The following is a 21137-nucleotide window of genomic DNA, read 5'->3' as shown; positions in this document are numbered from 1 at the left end:
TTTAAAGTGACAAAGGCATTTTCACCGGCTCTCTGTGTAGTTCTGCATCAGGGCATGTCGGAGAGAGCAGCACCTCAGCACCCGGGGGGGGACTTTCATTGAGCAAAAAAAGAAAGAAAAAAGAAAAGGATGTATGAAACATATGAGCGAGTCGGTGTCTCGATGTAGCACACAACATGTTTATTAATCAGGATATTTGAGATGCAAAACACATTGTGTTACAGGGGCAATAACAGGGTTATGTTGCCATCCACGAGCAGCGATCATCTCTTAATTTCTGTCATGTTAGATGCATGTTTTGAGAGGAATGAAAGAGTTAACCCTCAAATACTGGGCATGTATTCGACTATACATAAGGTATTTGGTGTTTCCCATCAACTGCAAGAACAATACTAGATTTGCATTTTTTGTTTCCATGAAATATTGTAAGACTATTTTATTTATTTGCATCCATTTCAAACCACGTTATGAATAATGGAAATGTTCAAGTTAACCAAAGATTGTGACTATTTCTGACATTCTATGTTCCCATTGTACCATTTCTAATCCAAAAGTTAGGTCCAAAAAATTACTTCAATCACTCAAAGTCCTCTTCTTCAGTTGTTTTCCTTCACCATAAATCACTTAGCTGTGTTCTTGTCCTTCCCAAGTTCGTTCATTTGAGCTCCTTTAAGCCTTCGCTCTTCTTGCCTCTACAAACTTGTCCTCAATACTGTTACCCGTGCCTTCCCGAAAGAGGCGCTCCGAATCACACTCCCGCCCTCGTACACGGAGCTGGATGGAGCGTTCTCCTCACTTAAACTACGACCTTTCCTCGGCTCTTCATCTCTCTCTTGGTCCACCTTCCCGTCTTTGGACTCTTTCGCCCCACTTTGTTCTTCTCTCGTCTTTGCATGTTCATCATCCGGGGCCTGATCTGAAGGAGCTCCACGGACAGTTTCTCTAACTTCCAACTGGCTGTCTCGCCTTGATGTGTCTTCACACGCTGCTTTGTCCTGGGTTGAATCTTGGAGTTCATTATTAATTGAGAGACTATTTTCATTAACATCTGAAGGAGAATGTAAGCTGGGATCCTTGCTCCGTCGGATAGAAAATCTCCCAACATTATGGGTTGTTTCATCCGGCACAGATTCAGTGATCATCAGTTCTTCTTCTTCTTCTTCTGGCCTGGATGACGTTTGGGCGTTTGAATTCCCGCCATCGTTCTTTGCAATATCTGTGTCGGAGATACTAATGTCACATGCGATCTTGTAGAAGAGTGAATGGTTCTCTTTCATTTTCTCTAAGCTTTCGCTGACTGCGGATGACATTTCATTGGAATCGATTGCGTCGTCACTGCCCGCTGGTTGGTTCTCGATGTCCGATATCTCCTCGTTGCACGAGTCTACGCCAGGGACCTGCAGAGGTATGAACCCTTGCCACTGGTTGGTGGAGAGGAACCACTTGGCTCTCAGATCGGAGGATGAAAAATCACTTTCATTATCATCAGCGGCAGGTTCTTCAAGCTTCTGCTCCTCTCCATCCTTGCAACTAGTAAATCCCTTGGCTCCCTCCTTCTGGTAGACGGTCATAGAGGAGATGTGATAGGGTGAAGCTGGACGTTTTATTTTTGTTTTGGCAACCCCTGTTCTGCCACTGGGATCTTTCTGTTGTGTTTTGTTCCCAAATTTCACTTGACATTTAGATTTTTTCACATGTCCGTCTCTTTCATCTTCATCCTGAGATGTTCCACTAGAAAGCTGAAGTTCTGCAGGACCTCTGATGTGATCACAGCTCCCAAAGCCATCGTAGAATCTATGGTCTGAAAACAGAGCAGGGTGTGCATAGGTAGTGTGCTTTCAGCTGATACTTCTATTGCCAGCCCTGTCGCCTACAAATTACGTTCCCATACAACTAAATTGCATTCTCAATTACGTTTGGAACATATTTTGTCTCGGATTACATTTGTTTTGACGTATCAGAAATACTTTTGTCTCTGCAGATCGCCGCAGCAAGTGACGTAGTACAACATGCTACACGCAGAGCAGGTGACGTAGTATATCGAGCGACCGTGAATGAAAATACATTGAACATAAATGTTATTGAATAATAACGGGTTTAACAAGCAAGAAAGTCCACTACTGGCAGGTGAAAGGGGAGGTGGATGGGTCCAACAAACATCGGACTTTCCCCCCAGGAGACCTGTGTTCGTGTCCTGTGTGAAATGTAGTAATTTCTTGCGTTTTCGTTTTGTTTAGAAGTAATTTTAAGCCAAATTATGATGTTATTTTACTAAACCTAATCCAGTAGTTTTGTTGTCTGAACCTAACTAAGTAGTTTTGTTGCATTTTCATTTAGTTTTGTTTCCATTTGTGTTAACGTTAATCACGTGTTTAAAACAGTTTAAAACTGCGACCATAATCCAGGAGAAAATACGGTTCCCTCAAAACGTATTTTTGTTATGCAGTTTAGTTGTATGGAAATGTAATTTTGTGGAAGACAGGGTTGCTATTGCTATATCAGATTTGCAATAGCTAATGTATAGCAACTTACTTACAATCCTTAACTTATTGATTGTGTGTTGTAAAATACATACCTGATTTCAGCCTTTGTTTTCTAGCTGTGTCAGGGGGCACCTGATGAACTTCCTGCCCCTCCCCCCTGATGGGCAGTTGATCGTGTGTAGTAGCATTTAGTCTGACTGCGCTGATAGACGGACAGAAAGAAGAACCAATTTATGGTGACTTTCATACTGTATACGTAAAGCGCACGTACATGCATTTAAAATATAAAAAATGACAAAAAAACATCCCACCTTCTTATGACTCTTTCACGTATCCGTTCAACACGACGAAGTTTGGCCTCTCGCTGCTCAGTGGTCAGACAGAGTTCAGGGTCCATGTCAGAGGTCAGGAGGGCAGAAGGCCGTTCATCCATCTGTTGAAGCAGTGTCACATTAAAATGCACCCCAGGCTCTATTTAACAGCTAAAAAAAACAGACCTAATATTGTATTATTAGCTTAGTACTTCATGACTTTCCCTACATAAAGTATAGAATTGCTTATAAACATGTTTTTTAACTGATTGATTTCACAGAAAATGTCAAATCACTTCTGCTTGGGCTGTCAGAGGCCTCAGCTGTAAAACATGGTTAAAGCTTAGTAATCTTAAGAAACTAGCAAGAGTAAGCTAGATTTTAAAAATGATCCAACCAAAAAACCCAGTCCAGTGTTGCTAACTTTTCTCCAATGAAAGTAGCTAGAAGCACTAGCTCCAAAAGTCGTTATCAACGTTAACAACAAACATGGATTGTTAGTACTCACAGCTGTCAAGCTGGATGCTTGCGGAAGACTCCGATGATGTGCAATGAGTGCACGGGCGGGTGCAGAGTGTGTGCATGCAGGCTGGCAGGCAGGTTAGGTAGACAGACAGGTAGGCAGGTAGGTAGGTAGGTAGGTAAGTAGACATGCAGGTAGCCCTTCCAATCGTTACATTCGGCTGGCCTATTACAGTCCTGCGACGGCCACGGATACCAGAGTTTTTTTCTTTTCCGTTTGGTCAGAGCATTTGATTTATTGATTGCTGTCAGGATGTAATGAGAATTTCAACAAATATAACAAAAAATGTATTTGAAGATTACCAACTCAAACTTTAAATAGTAAATCACAAATTTATGCCTATTTGAATTTCTCTAATTTGAGTTTTGCATTAATTTTTCATTGGAGGCCTAAGAAGGAGTTAGACAAGTCTGGAGTCTGATTGACCCAAAACATACTGTAATGTCACTATGTTGGATAACATACCTAACATAACATATCGGAACGAACGAACGAAATGTACTGTATTGTATATATTTCCTGTGCAAGCTCAGTTTGTGTTATGGGGAAGGGTTACCACTTCAATACCTTTCTACATATTAGGGTTTAATGAGGTCAAAAGAAAAGCAACAAATATATTTAAAGAAATGCAATTAATATTATTGTAATTTTTTGCACACAGTAGTGGTATCTAGGAGATGCCAAACAATGAGGAAGTAAAGCCAATGTCAACAAAACACTAGAATTTTAGTTTATTAATTAGCATATGAATTCTTGAGTTATGGCCAAAAACGTGTTTTGAGGGATCACAGTGACCTTTGACCACTAAAATCTAATCAGTTCCTTCTTGAGTCCAAATGGATGTTTGGGTCAAATTTGAAAAAATTCCTCAGGGCGCTCCTGAGATATCACATTCACAAAAAATGATACAGACGGATGTACAGATGGATGGAAAACCCGAAAACATAAAAACATCTTATTTTGACATTGTATCAGAATACGATGAGATGATATCAACTATAATGGACAAGAGAATTTAAAATGCATTTATATAGCTCCTTTCTAGTCTTCCAACCAATCAAAGCACTTTACACAACATGTTAGCATTCGCCCATTCACAAATACATTCATACACTGATGGCTGAGGCTTCGGGAGCAATTTGGGGTTGAGTATCTTGCTCAAGGACACTTTGACATGTGACTGGAGGAACCGGGGATCGAATCGCCGACCTTCCAATTAGTGGGCGACCCGCTCCACCTCTGAGCCACAGCCACCACAACACGTATGGTGTGGTATGATCTTTCTGAATACGCTGTGCTTTAATCAAGTATTTGATTATATTTTTCATTCTTTCTTACCCTGACGTCCAAGCTCTCACTTCCATTCCCCACACCCGCCTGGTCTCGAACTTGACTCCTCAAGGCCTCTGTGGGCTCGGCTGCTCTGCTGGCCTCTGAACGTGACTCCTTCTTGGAGGACCTCAATACTCCCTGATGCTGCTGCTGCTGCCTGCTTGTCTTTTTAAGGGGTTGATCTTGGTGCATCTCTGCCGAGGACCAGTTTTGATCAGGACCCTCCAGCACCAGACGCCTGGGCAGCTTGTTCAACATTTTTTTGCTCTGCTCGACCAACCTTTGCTGCATCTCAAGCGGGATCTGCTCGGGCAGTGGGTTGTTGAGCTCAGGTGGGGGATCCTCAACAGAAACCCGCCTGGCCACAAGAGAGGACGGCAGCACAGCTGTAACAACTCGTGTCACCCTTAGAGGAAAGGGGGCCTGAGGAAATACCAAGATAGATTAGTATATTGGTATATAATAATGTATTGATTCAGTCTGTCATACCGATTAATGATTTGTCTAACCTCCTCTCTTGTCTCTGAACTTTGACCTGGAGTGGGTATGGGCGGTTTCTTCCTATTAGTCAACCTCTCCTGATTCCTTTTTATCCGCTCAAGCTGCTCTTCTTCAGTCATCTTCATCTTCTAGAAAAGATATAGGCCGTTTAGAATGAGTCATTTATGAACCCTGCACCTCAGCAATATGCATGTATAAAGCAAGAACCAGAATCCATGTATTTGCATATCAAAAACACTATTATTACAGCGGTGTGTTTGTGCAGAGGTGTATGCGTGCATACGGCTGCTTGCATCTGCATGTTCATATATATGTATGTATGTGTGTGTCTGTGTGTGTGTGTGTGTGTGTGAGCATGAGAAAGGGGGGTTGGGTGGCAAATGTGAGAAGACTGAGCTGCTGCACTGAGACACGTGCCTCTGCCTCCCCCTCTCGCCTACAACAGGCACTGCAACATGCCCTAATTGCAAGCAAGATGAGAGAATCAAAGAATTGGAATTTGGCTGTGATTGCAATGAGGGAAAATCTGCTCTGACTGCTTCTATATTTGGAGCGTTTGGGACCACATTGCATACATCCAGATATAGTTCTAACCAGCAAACAAGACATTATGAATAATCAAACCTTGATTGATTGGTTCGTTGTATCTGGTGGGATCCACTTTGAACCAGATTCTACAGATGAAATAGAAAGAGAGGGAAGAGGAGGAGAAAGAGGGAGAGAGAGAGAGGATGGGTGGGAGGAGAGATAGGAAATATGAGGGTGGGAGACAAAACAAATCTGGGCTCTGAAAAAACACCTATTAAAGCTCTTTAATATTAGATATGTCAGGAAATACGAATCTACAGGCTAGTGTATTATCACTCTTTCCATGTGCTCCATTTGTATTGAGTATATCTGCACCAACCGCATGTGTCTTTCTGTGCTTTCACATTAAGGAGGTCAGGCTGGCTGTTTCCTCTTCTCTGTACAGGATCAACAGTGTGACTGTAGATTCCCTGAAACATAAGCAGAGAAACACATGTAAAACATTTTTAAAGGGAAAATTTATGCGGATGTCCTATCAGTGCTGATGGTAAATGTAGTCCACTGAAGAGAGTGTGCGTGCTATATTGATCGAGAAAACTGTTTTCCCCTGCTGCAGAGCCTTGCCAGCTGTGCCTACATGAACCAAGATGCATTACGTGCGCGTGGTAAGTTCGCTACATCTGATAAATGAATGATTTAAACACACAAAATGTCAGTGAAGGAGATATTCTTACTACTAATTGCAAATTAATCGCACAGGTACTGCATTTAGCATAAAGAAATATGCTCAAATCATAACGTGGCAAACTGCAGCCCAACAGGATACAACAGCTGTCAGTGTGCTGACTTGACTAGGACTTGCCCTAAACTGCATGTGATTATCATATAGTGGGCATGTCTGTAAAAGGGGAGACTCGTGGGTACCCATAGAACCCATTATCATTCACATATCTTGAGGTCAGAGGTCAAGGGACCCCTTTAAAGATGGCCATGTCAGTTTTTCCTCGCCAAATTTTGAGTGCAAGTTTGGAGCGTTATTTAGCCTCTTTCGTGACAAGCTAGTATGACATGGTTGATACCAATGTATTCGTTAGGTTTTTTTAGTTTTATATGATACCAGTATCTTCTAGCTTTAAAACTGAGTCCGCTACGATCTAAAAATCGCAAGTTGCATTGATGCGTTAAAGAAATTAATGGCGTTAAAACAAATTTGCATTAACGTGTTATCGCATTAATACCACACATAATACCCACAGCTACCAAAGCTAAAGTAGCACTGTAATTCTTCCGTATACGTATAAGTACGTCACTGCCACGCCACTAGTACACAGAAGAATAACAGATTTTGCAGCTGTAGAACTGCACCTTTCTCAGTCAATATACTGTAGCACGCACTGAGGAATTTATTGCGACATTTACCATCAACACTGATTAGACATCCACATAAAAAGTGACATATCTCCTTTTAACGTGATAATATTTGTCATTGATACTGTCTTTATTTCCCACCTCATATGGGGACTCTGTCCAGCCATGGCCTTGATCCTGTAGTTCCTGGGGTAACGGCGGGCGTAGTGGTGGCTCTTGTTCCACATCCTGCAGGGATAATTGTCACAAGGGATATCATGGAAGATCTTGCTCTATAACGATTGATACTGCATGCCTCGACATATTTTAGGGATGTAGCATCAATCCTTGACATGGTAGACAACACAACTGGTCATTCCAGCAGTCAAACCGTATTTTTAGAGTCACTAATAATATCTGGATGAAGGCTGGCTTGCAAATGCTGCTGTTCTGTTGATCCACTATGGTACATTTTCACTGAGCAAAGTAGCCTTACATCATGACAACCTCCACGGAGGAGAGCAGAGCAGATAAAGCCAATACATCACAAATAAATTAGCTGTAATTATGTTGTAGAATTTAAAGCAATGAAAAACCAAATGCTGAGGCCATACAGTAAGAAAACACCTGTAGGACTCAAAGATCTAGTCAGCACATGCCAGCAGATGGATTTAACCTTTGCATTGAGTGGACAACAATTCCATGTTTGTTCATAAGAAGAGAGTAAGCGTCAGGGTTCGCTGACAAAGGAACAATGGACAGGAATCGTACTGTACCATTGGCAGTCCACTCTGCAGCCTCTCTGTGGGAGAGCCAGGGGATCCAGGATGTGGAGACGTCGGCTGGAACACTGAGGGGGAGACAGAAAAGGTCACGGTGTTGACACTGTTCATCTTATTGTCAGGTCTCATGTGCATAATCCAGATGAACCAGGTTACTTTGCGTATTGGTGGCCCCAAATGGAAGCAAGAAGTAATTGTTTGGACTTTCAAGACTTAAAAAACGTTTTAATTTTTTTTTTTTTTTTAATATCATTATTAGTAATAATTGTATTGTTTTTTATTTATTTTTTATTATTATTATTATTTATTACTATTATTATGTTATATATTTTTTCAATTAATGTTTTGTTTTTAATTATAATAAATAATAATGTTTGCTTTGTCTCCTTGTTTGTTTTTGTTTGTTATTTGTTTTTCTTTGTATAATATCTCTTGGTTTTTTATATGTCCTTGTACTTTTCTTCACCTGTTTTATAATCACTTTATCACACAATAAAATTAAAATTAAAAAGAAATCCCATCCATATCTTTAAAACCAATAAAATTTGATTACCAAAAACAAAAGACTTTAAAACCAAACCCACCACCGCCACCACAAAACATTGTAACAACACCTTATTTTTGAAACCCGTTACACTCCACATGCATAATTATACAGTCTAAACTTCCACACGAGCCACAGCTTACTGTGGTGCCTCTGTAGACCCAGCAGGAAGCGGAAGTGATCCCTGTTGATCTTTAGTCCAGCCAGAATGTCCTCCATCATCCACAGCTCTCTCTGGGCCTGAGACTGGTCCTGATAAAACGAAACAAAAGACATTACACATTAAATATCTTCAGGTATGAGCCTTAATGATTTATAGAAATACATGTGACTTTAAGGTCAGCTGCTAAAAACTACAAACACACACCTGCGGCACTCCAAAGTTACAGATGTGCTGAAGGTGTGAACGGATAACCGACAGTTCACTCTCCATTCTCTCATATTGACTCCACACCCTCTCCATTTCCTGCATTAAAAGATAAGATTTGTAAAAAATAAAAAAAAATAAATCAACAGTATAATCTACAGTTTATGTACATCCAATAAACTACTAATGTAGTGCCATTGTTTGTCTCATTCTGGATCCCTGCCCCCGTGTTTAATACACACCAACGATACGTCACACATTCTGGCCCGGATTGTGACCAGCTCTTCCTGGAGCAAAGCCTTCTGGGTCAGTGCTTCTTCCTGGGCCCTGGGTCCCTGGCTTTTCCACTCCTCCAGCTGCAGTCTGGACACCTCTAACGCACACTGAACGCTGTCCTGTAACAGGGAAAAAATGTCTTTATTATTTTTTATTCTTAACCCAGTCACAATTATACTGTTGGTTATTTATTATTTTAAATAACCACAAATTTGTATTCTTATGGAGTAATTACTCACCTTATCCATTTGTAGCTGAGCCAGTTCTATAGACAGAGACTGGAGCAGCTTGTCACACCCACATAACCTCGTCAACACAACCTGAAGAGGGAAAATCAAAACTGATTAATGATCAATGATGATGATGATTAATAACCACACCATACTCTGGTGACCGTTAAGAGCCATATGACAACAATGTGAATACTCACGTCTGCATCACTTTCAAGAGGCCTGATTGGTGGAATTTCCCTCGGGTCAGGCTTCGGGCCCTGAAACGCATCAAGGTTATTATTTTGTTAAACAGTACTTCTTTAAAACAGTGCTTATTTATATTGCTTCTTCCCGTTCACCTGCTTTTGTCAGTATGTGATTGCAAATGGAATTTTTATGAAATAACATTTGAATATGTTTTTATGAAATCCTTTGTGCCGACTAATGGTTTAATGTGGGTTAATGCTTCAATGTTAAGACTGAGCGGTTGTCTTTCAAAAGAGCACAGCAGAAGCTTCAGCCCTCTGGATGAGACAAACAGAGGCCACAGCCATTGGACATGTTTTTTTAAGAACATTAAATATACATTTGTAATTTAGCAAACAGCTGCGTCATGTTAAAACTCATTTCATGTAGCATAATCATGGCAGAACTCATTACAATTAGACAAATACACAGATATAACTGCAGTTAAACAATAAAAACAATGAGCACAATATATGATTTATCAGTCACAAATAAAAAAATGGACACAATAAGCATTAGTGAAAAACATTGTTACTCTTTAGAGACAACAACACAAAACATTGTTGAGGAGACATACTGTACATACACGAACAACACATCACAGGTTTAAAGTTGTACCACACAAGACGCCATAAGAACACAGAGCGCAGCGTGATGGGACTGTACCATAGCTGGCGGTAGCACACAAACAGACAAATTGCTGCGGTGATGGTGATGATGGTGGTGGTGGTGGTGGTGTGGGTGGTGGGGAGCGTGTGCGCCTCTCGTTGAGGGGGGCAACGGGGGCAGTAAGTCTGCATGTGCCCCTGTGGAGTAGCTCTGAAGGAAGAGACAGTATGTAGATGATAAGGACAGAGAACATTATAGAAAACATACCATGCTACTGTACACCGCTGCACACTAGCCTGGATGTTTAAATGTATTGTTCACACTATAATCACCTTTCCTAAAGGTCGTCTCCCACTCGCGATGTGATGGACAGACCCGTAGGTAGGTGTAGGCTGTAAACAATGAAAAAGATAAGGTATGAGTAACGTGAGCTGTTTGGTGATACAAAACTATTTTAAAAGGGCAACTCCAGTGATTAAGTATTTATACCTTGCATAGGTTTTGCCACCTCTCCGTGACCGGAGTGTTGGGAGTGGATTTGAACTCTTGAAGCTTAGGGGAGGCAGGTGCGTAGTACAGAGTTTGCGGCGCCATGCCCGAGTCATCGTGAGGTCGAATGTCAACCCTTCCCACTGGTGTGTGAGGTCGTGAACCCAGTTGACCTCTTGAGGTCAAAGAACCTGTTCCCATGATGTCTGTCTGCATGGGTGGTGTGTTTTGGCCGGGAAGCGAGTCTTCCTCTTGGTACGGACCACAAGCTCTTCTTCTGCTTAAATCAGGAGGGCTGGGTGTTCTGTTTGAAGAGAAAAACAGAGCAGAAATGCCAAAGCTAGGACTTTCCTTGTGATGATTTAGTAAACCTCTAGGACTTAAATATGTGCCATTCACACACATGGATGATTTTGACAACCTGCTGTGTCTCTGATGCACGCTCCGCCTCCCCCTCTGCTCCGAGCGCGATGTCCCCATCCTCCCGCTAGTGAGATGACTCGGTTCGCTCACAGTCCTGCTGACGTTCCTGTGTCTTTGGGAGGGATCCTCTCCATCAGACGGGGGTTTAGGGAAGTCCACTGATTCACTGCTGCCACCTATCTGTGTGAAATCCTGATAACTTGAGCAACGCCTGAAAGGATCAGAGATGAAGCAAATCATGAAAAATGTTTAATTTTCGCTGTATTACACCTCATGTCTGCAGTGAGCAGTGCCGTACCTGTTCAGGGAGCTGTTTGGCTCCATTGCAGCAGACTGACTGAGGGCTCGGACCCATCCCAACATGTCCTCCTGAGTGTCGGCGCTGAAGAAATAAGAGCGCATTCCCTGGTGCACCACCTAGTTTTACAGAAATCATTCACAATGTTACACTGCTAGGATTCCCCTCATAAAGGATCAATGATCCATGGTTGAGTTGAAGTTAATGAATGAATTAAAACTAAGTGACCACAATACTGAAGCCCAATTAAAATTCTTGCTTTAAATGCCTTAAAAAATGCTTTAAGTCAGTGGTTCCCAACCTTTTTCCTGACGACCCCTGACTAAGTGTAATTTTATGCTTATTTCATACTATATTTAATGCATAACAATAACAGTACAGAAAAACTCATAAATTGTACAATCAACCCAAATAGTAAAGGCAATAACTGCAGGAAGTTTGCCTAAAACAAGCCATTTGGATGAATTTTGAGCAGTGAATATTGTGTGAATATTGCAACATTCCATTATTTTTAGGAATTTATAATGACATGAGGCATTATCTTATTAAATATGTGCTAATTTACATACATTTCCATAGCAGAAATCTGAACATTAAATAAAGCCAGGTACAAAATTCTTGTCTAATTTTGTTGGCATATTATATTCAGAGGTTTTTACAGTGGGAATTTTGGATGTCTTTTTTTATCACTTCATAAATCATAAAATACTGCCATAAAACAGCTATAAAAAATCCATGTTTAAAGGAATAAAATGTTGCAAATCCCATTATAAATGATATATGAACAAGCCCCTCAGTAAAAACCTTCAGAATATAGATAGGAATGAAACTGGAAAGTTTGGTGAATGTAAGTGCTACTGAAGTGGGGATTTCTGGCTCAGAGAAAAAACTCATTTTGAGAAAATGGCCTTTAAAAAGGTATTGTAAAATTTTAATTCAATACATTTTGCAGGACACTACAGGGGAATAGGGTAAAAAATGATAGATATCACCATTAAATGTCCCCAGTTTATTACTTAGAATAAGGCAATTATGTTTTGTATTACACGTTTTCTGAAATGTTATGTTTCAATATCCAAATGAGGCATCATGTAATGCTAACTTTTGGTGAATATAGGAGAAATGTACAGACGCAAATAGACGAAGTGAAGTAAAATAAACACCTAAATGTGTATTTTGGATTTTTGGTCTGAAAGAAAACATGTTATGGAAGCAAAATAGCCCAAAAACTCAAAACTGATCAGTGCATGAAAAACCATGTTTTTCCTGTATTGTCTTGCCTTAATTTGCACTGATTGAATATTCCTGTATAAAAGTTTATTTTGGTGATAAACAGCAGCTTTAAAAAGTAAGACTTCAAATCAAATGTTAATGCATTCATTGATGGAATGAGTAACCGAACGGTGATACCTTGAAGGTGAACTTTCTGTTCTTGCATTCTCGTGGTGTGCAGAACAGGATTTTGTAGCTCGGGAGTGGGATGCTGCCCAGCACAGATTCTTCTCTACTGTCTGCCGGGGGACAGAAAAGAAGTGAACAAAAGAAGAGATGCATTGTTGTGCAGTCTGAGCACATGAAAGGGTTTCATTCCAGACTGCTGCATGCTGGGCTACACGCTGTGTACCTTTATAGTAAAACACACAGTAGTTGGAGAGGACGAACCACCTTCTCTTCCATAACTTCAACCCAGCGCTGTCCTGCAGAAGATACATTCATTAGGAGCTGCTCTTTGCTTAACTCAAACACTCTTCTACATGCAATAATGAGGTTATGAATTGTTGAGCAGATCGTGTTTGGAAATTACTTTTTTGTTGAGCCATCCTCTGATGACTACAGGACAGTTGGGGTCTCTCTTGGCAGCCTGACATCTTTTCCCAAACGTTTGCACCCTTCCATCTTCCTGTTACACAAAGAGGGAATAATACATTTATATGCATTAACAGTTTCACAGTAAGCCGTCCACATGTGCACATTATGATAAGATAGAAAAGGCGAACTTAAAACAAACCTTGACAGGAAAGTAGGAAATGGTGGCCACGCTGGACGTTTGGCTTACTCTGTCCTGGTCATCCATTCTGCAGTGGAAACACAAATATTCATATGGAGACTGCAGTTGAAAACAGCGAGATAGAATCCCATAGAAAGGAAAGGAAGATGAGATAATTACAAGAGGATCACAGTCACAATCTTTTGTCAGTATTGTCAGAGCTGAATGCTAAAGTCACATCATAACCCCCTAACTAAGGCCTAACGTGAACTTTAACCAGGGTATTTCATATACAGTGTGTTTATAAGAAAGCATTGCTTCATTCAAGGTCATACAGTATTTTATGAGGACAGAACATGTCAAAATAAAAAATGAATGAATAAATAAATAAATATTATATTAAATGTACCAAAAATATAATAATATATATAATATAATAATAATATTAAATAAGTGTAGGCATTAATTAATTAATAACATGTTTCTTTATTTATTTACCTTTGTATTAATTCCCCTACCATCTACTCTTCTATTTTATTTTCCCTTTTATTGATTTTGTATTAACTTTTAGATTGATTCATTTATTTTATTTTATTTTTTGCATTTATTTTTTTATTTAAAATTAATTTTAAAATATATTTAGTCATTATTAAATTGTATATATTTATTCTTTTCTGCATGATTTTCCCCCTTATTTATGAAGAAGCAAATTAAAACAGAAATATCAATTTAGGTCACATTTTATCAATTAATTAATGCCTACATTTATTATTAATATTATTTTTGGTACATTTAATGGCATATTTATTTATTCATTTTTCATTTTGCAGGTTCTGTCCTCCATAGTATTTACTTAGTGGTACAAACACACAAAAAAATACACAAAATATCTAAATTGTAATGGATTTTTGAATGAAAGCTCCTCAATCAAATAAATAAACCACATAATAAAAAGATCCACATACAGAATGTAAAGTTACAGTTTACCACAACCTCTTAACAAACACTTAGTTTCTGTAATACCATTCAAATTCAAAAAATATGACAACACATGTTACGTGACCAGCACTGAACAACACTTCTCTATCGAAGCTCTGCTTACACATTTGAATGAACTGGTTGCTCTGAATGAGGCCTTACCAATACAATCTGAACCAGAGGCTCCCTTTGTAGAAGCAGTCAGTCACTCCCATGAACAGCACCCTGTAACCTCCCGGCACACATTTGCCACATTCCCATATAGTTGAGATTTTTTCCCCAGTCAACTGTTCATCCTCTCAGAGACTTGGTGTTGTGACTCTCCCACTTCCAGCATGAAACTCTCCCACAATTCTATTCTGAGCCACAACAGGCCAAAGCGCATCCCCACCACGCAACTGACAGGTGACAGCTGCATCGCCATGGTAGCAGGGAGGGGCCCCGGGACTGTGTGAAAACCAATCTGGCAGCAGGGACGGGCTGGTATGAGAGACGAGATTTGGAATGTGTCCCGAATTGGGACAGTGGACTGCTGAGGACAGAAAACCAAAATAAAAAGATCGCGGAGCCGGGGAAGTAAAGTGGCCTGTTGAAGACAAATGTGTAGGGAGGGGTGGGAATCACTGTGTCAAAGGTTTGTGTGTTTCTGTAGAGGCACTTGACCACAAGGTTTTATCAGCAGATTTGTTTCTGTACCTCAGGTCACATGATAGCATGTTTCTTGCACCTGCACCTACTCTACAACCCAGAATTATTTTTTTATATAATAAACTTTGTTGCCATATGTTATTCAATTTTTCGCATTTTCTGTCATTTAACTTACAAATTACTCACATGCTTGGCCAAAATGTTTCTACATTTTGTGTTTTTTATTGCTTTGCCAGATCCTAAAAATGAAATATACTGAAATAATATAATATATGAAATTAAATCTTATCTATCTTCTTAAAGTCCTTATTTTTATGTCTCAAATAGTATATAAAGTACCATTTTTCTACCAAGTACCATATGAATTACAGCAAACATCTATTCCTCTACTACTTTCTTACTGTATTTATGTATATATGTATGTAGAAAAGATAAGTATGTCTTAAATTTCAATATGTATTTTTTTTTAAATGTCTACTTTATGCCAAACTGCCTGCTGTACGTGTATACTATTTCTTAAATTTAAATTTGTATGTTTTGAACACTACATAGTCTTTAAACATTTTGTATGCTAAACTACTTTGTGTGTGTATGTATTTGCTGTATTTGTAGTTTTTGTATGTATGTATACACTCACCGGCCACTTTATTAGGTACAAGGTGTACCTAATAAAGTGGCCGGTGCTAGTACCGGGTGGTCTTCTGCTGCTGTAGCCCATCTGCTTCAAGGTTGGACGTGTTGTGCGTTCAGAGATGGTATTCTGCATACCTTGGTTGTAATGAGTGGTTATTTGAGTTACTGTTGCCTTTCTATCATCTCGAACCACTCTGCCCATTCTCCTCTGACCTCTGACATCAACAAGGCATTTTCGTCCACACAACTGCCGCTCACTGGATATTTTCTCTTTTTCGGACCATTCTCTGTAAACCCTAGAGATGGTTGTGCGTGAAAATCCCAGTAGATCAGCAGTTTTTGAAATACTCAGACCAGCCCGTCTGGCACCAACAACCATGCCACGTTCAAAGTCACTTAAATCCCCTTTCTTCCCCATTTTGATGCTCGGTTTGAACTTCAGCAAGTCGTCTTCACCACCTCTAGATGCCTAAATGCATTGAGTTGCTGCCATGTGATTGGCTGATTAGCTATTTGTGTTAACAAGCAATTGAACAGGTGTGCCTAATAAAGTGGCCGGTGAGTGTATATGTATAATGTAATCACATAATTTACTATTCTTATTTAGATTTAAAACTGGTTCTCAGCTACTGTAAGTTACACCTGCTGCCTTAGCAAAGCTTCATTTTACAGTTTATCTAAACTGTTATTGTTGATCCTCATAAAACAGCAGTACAGATGAACTTGAAGATAAAAAATCGTGAGAAAGATCTCACATCGAGCCTCCACGAGCACTCGTGGGTGACCCAGAGGTTTGATGAAATGGAATAGCTGCCGCAGTCTGTGTCGGCGTCAACCACAATCCTCTACAAGTGAGACGCGGAGTAAACGAGAGAAAACAATCAAGTCTTTGTAGGAGATGAGAGCAGAGACTAACAACCTCATAGCCGCTGGGAGGGTTACGTGGGTGTTGTGAAATATTTGGAAAATCTCCTTCTTAATCAGCGGGGGTCACTTGCTCGGGGAGGAGAAGACTTAAAATGCTAAAGAGGGATGGAGGGGAGGACAAATGGTGGGTCTGTGTACCACACAGAGTGCGCTTTGTGGCGCCCAAGGACTCTGGAGCATCATGTGAAGTCGTAACACAGAGAATGTTGAATCAAATATCCTCCCTCTCCATCAACATAAACATTTGCATGTCTCCTACATTCTCATGTCTTTTAATGTCAATGAAATCATCACTATACGTTTGACCTTGATAAGTAAAGTAGTGACGTAAAGTGCTGTAACAACTACTTATTTGACTGCCTGAGAAGATTGCTCCAAGAGGATACTGGATTATTGTACACAGCATATTTAGACAGTAACGTTGGGCTATAGGAGGCCCACAAGTAGCTGGTTTAAATACAGCTTGGGATATCACAGCTTGGCAAAGCTGAGATGTCCCCCAGTGGGCCTGTAATAGTTCAGCCAAAGATGACACATCACACCGCTGCTTCACAATACTGTTAACCTTGAGCAACAGCAGTCTATTTGTTCAATGTAGAGCTGCAACGATTAATCGATTGGTTGTCAACTATTACATTAATCACCAACTATTTTGATAATCGATTAATTGCTTTTAAGAAAAAAAAGTCTCTGATTTCAGCTTCTTAAATGTGAATAATTTCTGGTTTCTTTACTCCTCTTTGACAGTAAACTGAATATCTTTGAGCTGTGGACAAAACAAGACATTTGAAGACGTCATCTTGGGCTTTGAGAAAAACTGATCGACATTTTCTGACATTCTATAGACCAAACAGCTAATCAAGAAAATAACCAACAGTTCAATCAACAATGAAAATAATGGTTAGTTGCAGCCCTGGTTCAGTGTTTAAACTGTACTGTAAACTTATCAAATTAATGGAAATACAGGATTAATACAGCAATGCTGAAATTCACTCAAATATATTTCTGTAGGGATAGTTTAACTATTCAAATACTACTCAGAATTGCACAAGACATAAATCATAATAAAGATGCCACATTGCTGTACCTGACTAAGTGTGCCCGCCTGGCGGCTGCTTCAAGCTCCATCACTTGGCATCTCCTCAGGCTTGGCTGCCCTCTTCCTGGCTATCAAAATCTCCTGTTGCCCAAACAATCAAAACCCTCTCCCGCTGTACTCCGCTTCTCTCGTTCTCACGTGTGAACCTCTCTATCCGTTTCTCACTCCTTCCCTCCGCTCTGACTTGAAGCTGCAGTGTTTGTCCGGTGATCTACCTACGCTGACTGTTAACACTCTTCTGTCCTCTAACAGTGCACTCTCTGTGAGCCCCTTCTGCCCCCCCTTCTTCCACTTCAGTGTCCCTCCCTCTCACCCGTCCCCTTGACAGCCTTTCTGTCTTTTGCTGAGTGGGTTTGTGACTTAGGAATTTACAAAAAAAACAGCTGTTCTCCCATTCTACTTCTCTGTCCCTTTGCATTAATCTAATTTCATTTCTCGGCTATTTGGATCTAACTTCAAGACGATTAAAGATCTGGATGCTAGCCTTGTATCATCACCCTTGATAAAGGCCTGACCATTCAGAGTATGAAGGTGTAACCCACTCCTGGGTAAGTGCACCTCGCTTTAAGTTCGTTGGGAGCTAATTTTTGGAGTGCAATAACCATAAACACGACAACAAAAGTTAATTCAGTTAACGGCAACTTTAGTTAATAGAATAGCAAAACAAATGCAACATTTACATGGATATGAAAAATACAAAAACTGGGCTTTAAACCAAAAAGTGTCCTTTAAGGAAGCTTGGTTTGGTGATCACCTAAAGTCATTATGCGTATTTATCCTTATGTGGGATTCCCCCTCAGTTTCAATTAACCCTCTAAGTCAGTGTCTGATGACCATATGGGGAACATTGGTCAAGGTCAATTTTGTTTGAGTTCAGATCAGAAGGACGTCTGATCTGTCAGATTCTGATGAGTCAGAGTGCACTCTCTATAAGGCCCTGTTCACACCTGACATTAATATGCGTCCTGAGTGATCAGAGGACAGCTTTAAGTACGTCTGTTCACACCTGGCATTAGAATGCGTCTCCACATGTGTCTCCAGTGACCACTTGTGATCAGATGCACATAAACACGTAGTAAACACACGGCTAATACAGCAGACGTTGTGACAAAATATTACAGGAATGTCAGTAGCAATATCCTATATATTCGTGAATTTTGTGTACAATTTATTAACATCAAAATAAAAGGTTATTGTACCGGCGGGACCTCAATAACGCCGACATCGCTGACCTTTACCAGGCAACAGCGGGGTACAGAGCTTCAGAGTTGTGGATGAGAGCGAGCGGGCGGGCGGGTATAAGCTCCGTGCAAAGCACCGGAACAAAAACACAGACACATCTCCAACAGTATGATAATAATGCACTTTGCGTGCCTCGTCTGATAGTCTGTAGATAAGACATATTTTAATAAAATACAGTTGTAGCGACAGAATACAGTAGAGCACAGAAGCTGTTTCCATGCTGCGAGGCAGACAAGCACTCGCATCTGCCTGTCTATTCACACGAGGCGCGCAGAGACCCGCGGATCCCAGCGGGACGTCAGTTGAGTAGGCGGTCCTTCAATGTGGCTCAGGACACATTCACGTACACACTGCTTAAGAATGTGGCCATATGTGGCCCAGACCACCTCTGAATGTGGTCTGAAAGATCGAATTACAATGCATCCTTGAGTGCGTTCACACCTGTACTTAGAGCTGGCCACTTGTGATCGGATCACGGATGTTAATAACAGGTCTGAACAGGGCCTAAGTATATTGTATGTTCGAGTTGGTACCAGTTCAGGTGACTGGCACGATCCTACCACAAAGCAGATAATTCATCTCGCTGTTTCAGCGGCGATGTAGATCTGGGTTCCTGGAAACCAAGCTAGGAGGCTCGTCATCTTGTGGAAGCGTTGGATCTTCTTCCCTGGATCTCCTGACCTGCAATTAAAAAACATTGTTATAGTCTCTGCTCTGCTTTCCTTCATATTTCATAAATGTTTCTCTTATGTTGTACAGCATCATACTAAATCATAACAATATCAGTGTAGGCGCTGACTGAAAATTATCTGTTACTCAAGTTCAAATTCTCATATGACATTAGAATTATTTTGTTCTAACAAATTATGCTGTAGAGCAGGTTGTCCACCAATCGGAAGGTCGTGGTTCGATCCCAGCTGCTCCGGGTCACATGTCGATGTGTCCTTGAGCAAGACAATTAACCCCAAATAGCATAGCCATCGGTGTGTGAATGAGTATTTAGATTAGATCCTGATGGGCAAAGTTGGCACCTTTAGCAGCCTCTGCCATCAGTGTATGAATGTGTGTGTGAATGGGTGAATGCTGACATGTAGTGTAAAGCGCTTTGAGTGGTCGGAAGACTAGAAAAGCGCTATATAAATGCAAGAAATATATTGACACAATACAAATATCAGGCATGAAAATAGAATTGACTGTTTCAGCTTAAAAGTAATAAAACACGTCTTACACATTAAACCTACAAACCTCTCTGTGAAAGCTAAATTGTATTTTTCTGTATAAACACAGTTGACAAATACTCTTAGCAGTAAAACTAAATTTCGTAGTTCACTATTTCATATCAAAAATACTGCTCGTACACCACATTATAAGAATTTACCATTTTTTCTCTTTAATAACATAGTGAATTTTACGTCACTTACACTTTAATCGTAAAATATGTTTCCCTTAAAGACACTTGATATTCACAAATCACAGTAAAATGCTAGAATAGGCTTTATACATGGAAATAACTTTGTAGCTAACACACAACAAACCTAGCATAACAGCAATGAGAAGCAAAACGTTAGTTTACCTGAGGCAGGTGAAGTGCTGCTGATTGAGAGGAAACCTGCACTCCTGGTGGTGTCGTGGCTTCTGCAGGGAGACCGTCTCACTGTTATTTTGATAACTGCTCGATTTCAACAACCAGCTCGACATAGTTCCTGTGTTTCTTAATGTTTGTGAAGCTCATGGAGCAACACCTGTAGCTCCACATGGCCACTGAGAGGGACTCTCTCGCGCCATCGCGGACTTCCGGTTTGTGCTCGCAATGAGGCGAAACTCCTGTTGTTGTTTTACATAAGAGGCTAGATGGCGCCATTTTGGACTGAAAACCCCAGTAAGTCCATGGATGTATAAAGAGACGGCTGCAAATCAGAGGATCTTTTTATTTTTAGGTAAATCAATTTCCAAGTAAGAACACTTAAAGGGACTGTTTGTAAGAATCAGAAATGCTTAACAGCTACACCTGTGGCCTTTAAGTCAACGAAAGTCAATGTTGGGCTCGAGTTTGAAACAAGCCTATTATAGCCTTTTTCCTAACAAGTGCCTTTAATTGTATTTAGTGTGACTATTCCTATGTCTGTAACCTGTTAAGTCTATTCATCTAGGCAAAAAATAATGTTTATTAAAATGTATGTAAAAAATACAACCTAAATAGTGCATTAAAACAAATCAGTAAGATAATGGAAAAGAAAGGTGGAAAAACAGCTATATAATGTATCTTTAAACAGTAAATTAACTGTAAAATACTGTGAAATTAATAATTTAAAAAAAACAGTTCAAACTGTATTTTTCATTAACAGTACAAAG

The 21137-nt window shown here is 40.1% G+C and overlaps 1 protein-coding gene across 4 annotated transcripts; it reads right to left on the bottom strand.

Moving 5' to 3' along the window:
• Positions 1-143: 143 nt before the first annotated feature.
• On the bottom strand, positions 144-17774 carry si:ch211-234p6.5 (pleckstrin homology domain-containing family A member 4). Of its 4 annotated transcripts, none has more exons than XM_037754808.1 (24): positions 17532-17771; positions 13280-13346; positions 13076-13171; positions 12896-12968; positions 12682-12782; positions 11272-11390; positions 10972-11184; positions 10551-10854; positions 10394-10453; positions 10119-10271; positions 9425-9484; positions 9234-9314; positions 8961-9113; positions 8719-8817; positions 8495-8603; positions 7802-7875; positions 7188-7274; positions 6058-6148; positions 5775-5824; positions 5159-5278; positions 4656-5072; positions 2795-2916; positions 2576-2685; positions 144-1801 (listed from the first exon to the last, which is right to left on the bottom strand). In XM_037754808.1, the coding sequence occupies exons 1-24, from the start codon at positions 17570-17572 to the stop codon at positions 693-695; spliced, it is 3909 nt and encodes a 1302-aa protein (XP_037610736.1). In that variant the 5' UTR covers positions 17573-17771; the 3' UTR covers positions 144-692. The 4 variants fall into 4 exon arrangements, with proteins under 4 accessions (XP_037610736.1, XP_037610737.1, XP_037610738.1 ...); XM_037754809.1 differs by lacking the exon at positions 17532-17771 and adding an exon at positions 14399-14609; XM_037754811.1 differs by having other exon boundaries at positions 1667-1801; positions 2576-2680; positions 17532-17774.
• Positions 17775-21137: the final 3363 nt, after the last annotated feature.

This window comes from Sebastes umbrosus, chromosome 20, assembly GCF_015220745.1.
Source record: "Sebastes umbrosus isolate fSebUmb1 chromosome 20, fSebUmb1.pri, whole genome shotgun sequence".
Classification (NCBI taxonomy): domain Eukaryota; kingdom Metazoa; phylum Chordata; class Actinopteri; order Perciformes; family Sebastidae; genus Sebastes; species Sebastes umbrosus.
The sequence above is the reverse complement of the archived record's forward strand: the minus strand, read 5'-3'. Positions and strand labels throughout refer to the sequence as shown.

Excerpts from the sequence above, each read along its gene's own strand:
- si:ch211-234p6.5 (XM_037754808.1), bottom strand. The coding sequence starts at position 17,572 with ATGGAGCTTGAAGCAGCCGCCAGGCGGGCACACTTAGTCAG. Across the intron at positions 7,275-7,801 it reads TGCAGAGTGGACTGCCAATG|GATGTGGAACAAGAGCCACC; the intron begins GTACAGTACGAT and ends TTATCCCTGCAG. Across the intron at positions 5,073-5,158 it reads GTTCAGAGACAAGAGAGGAG|GCCCCCTTTCCTCTAAGGGT; the intron begins GTTAGACAAATC and ends GTATTTCCTCAG.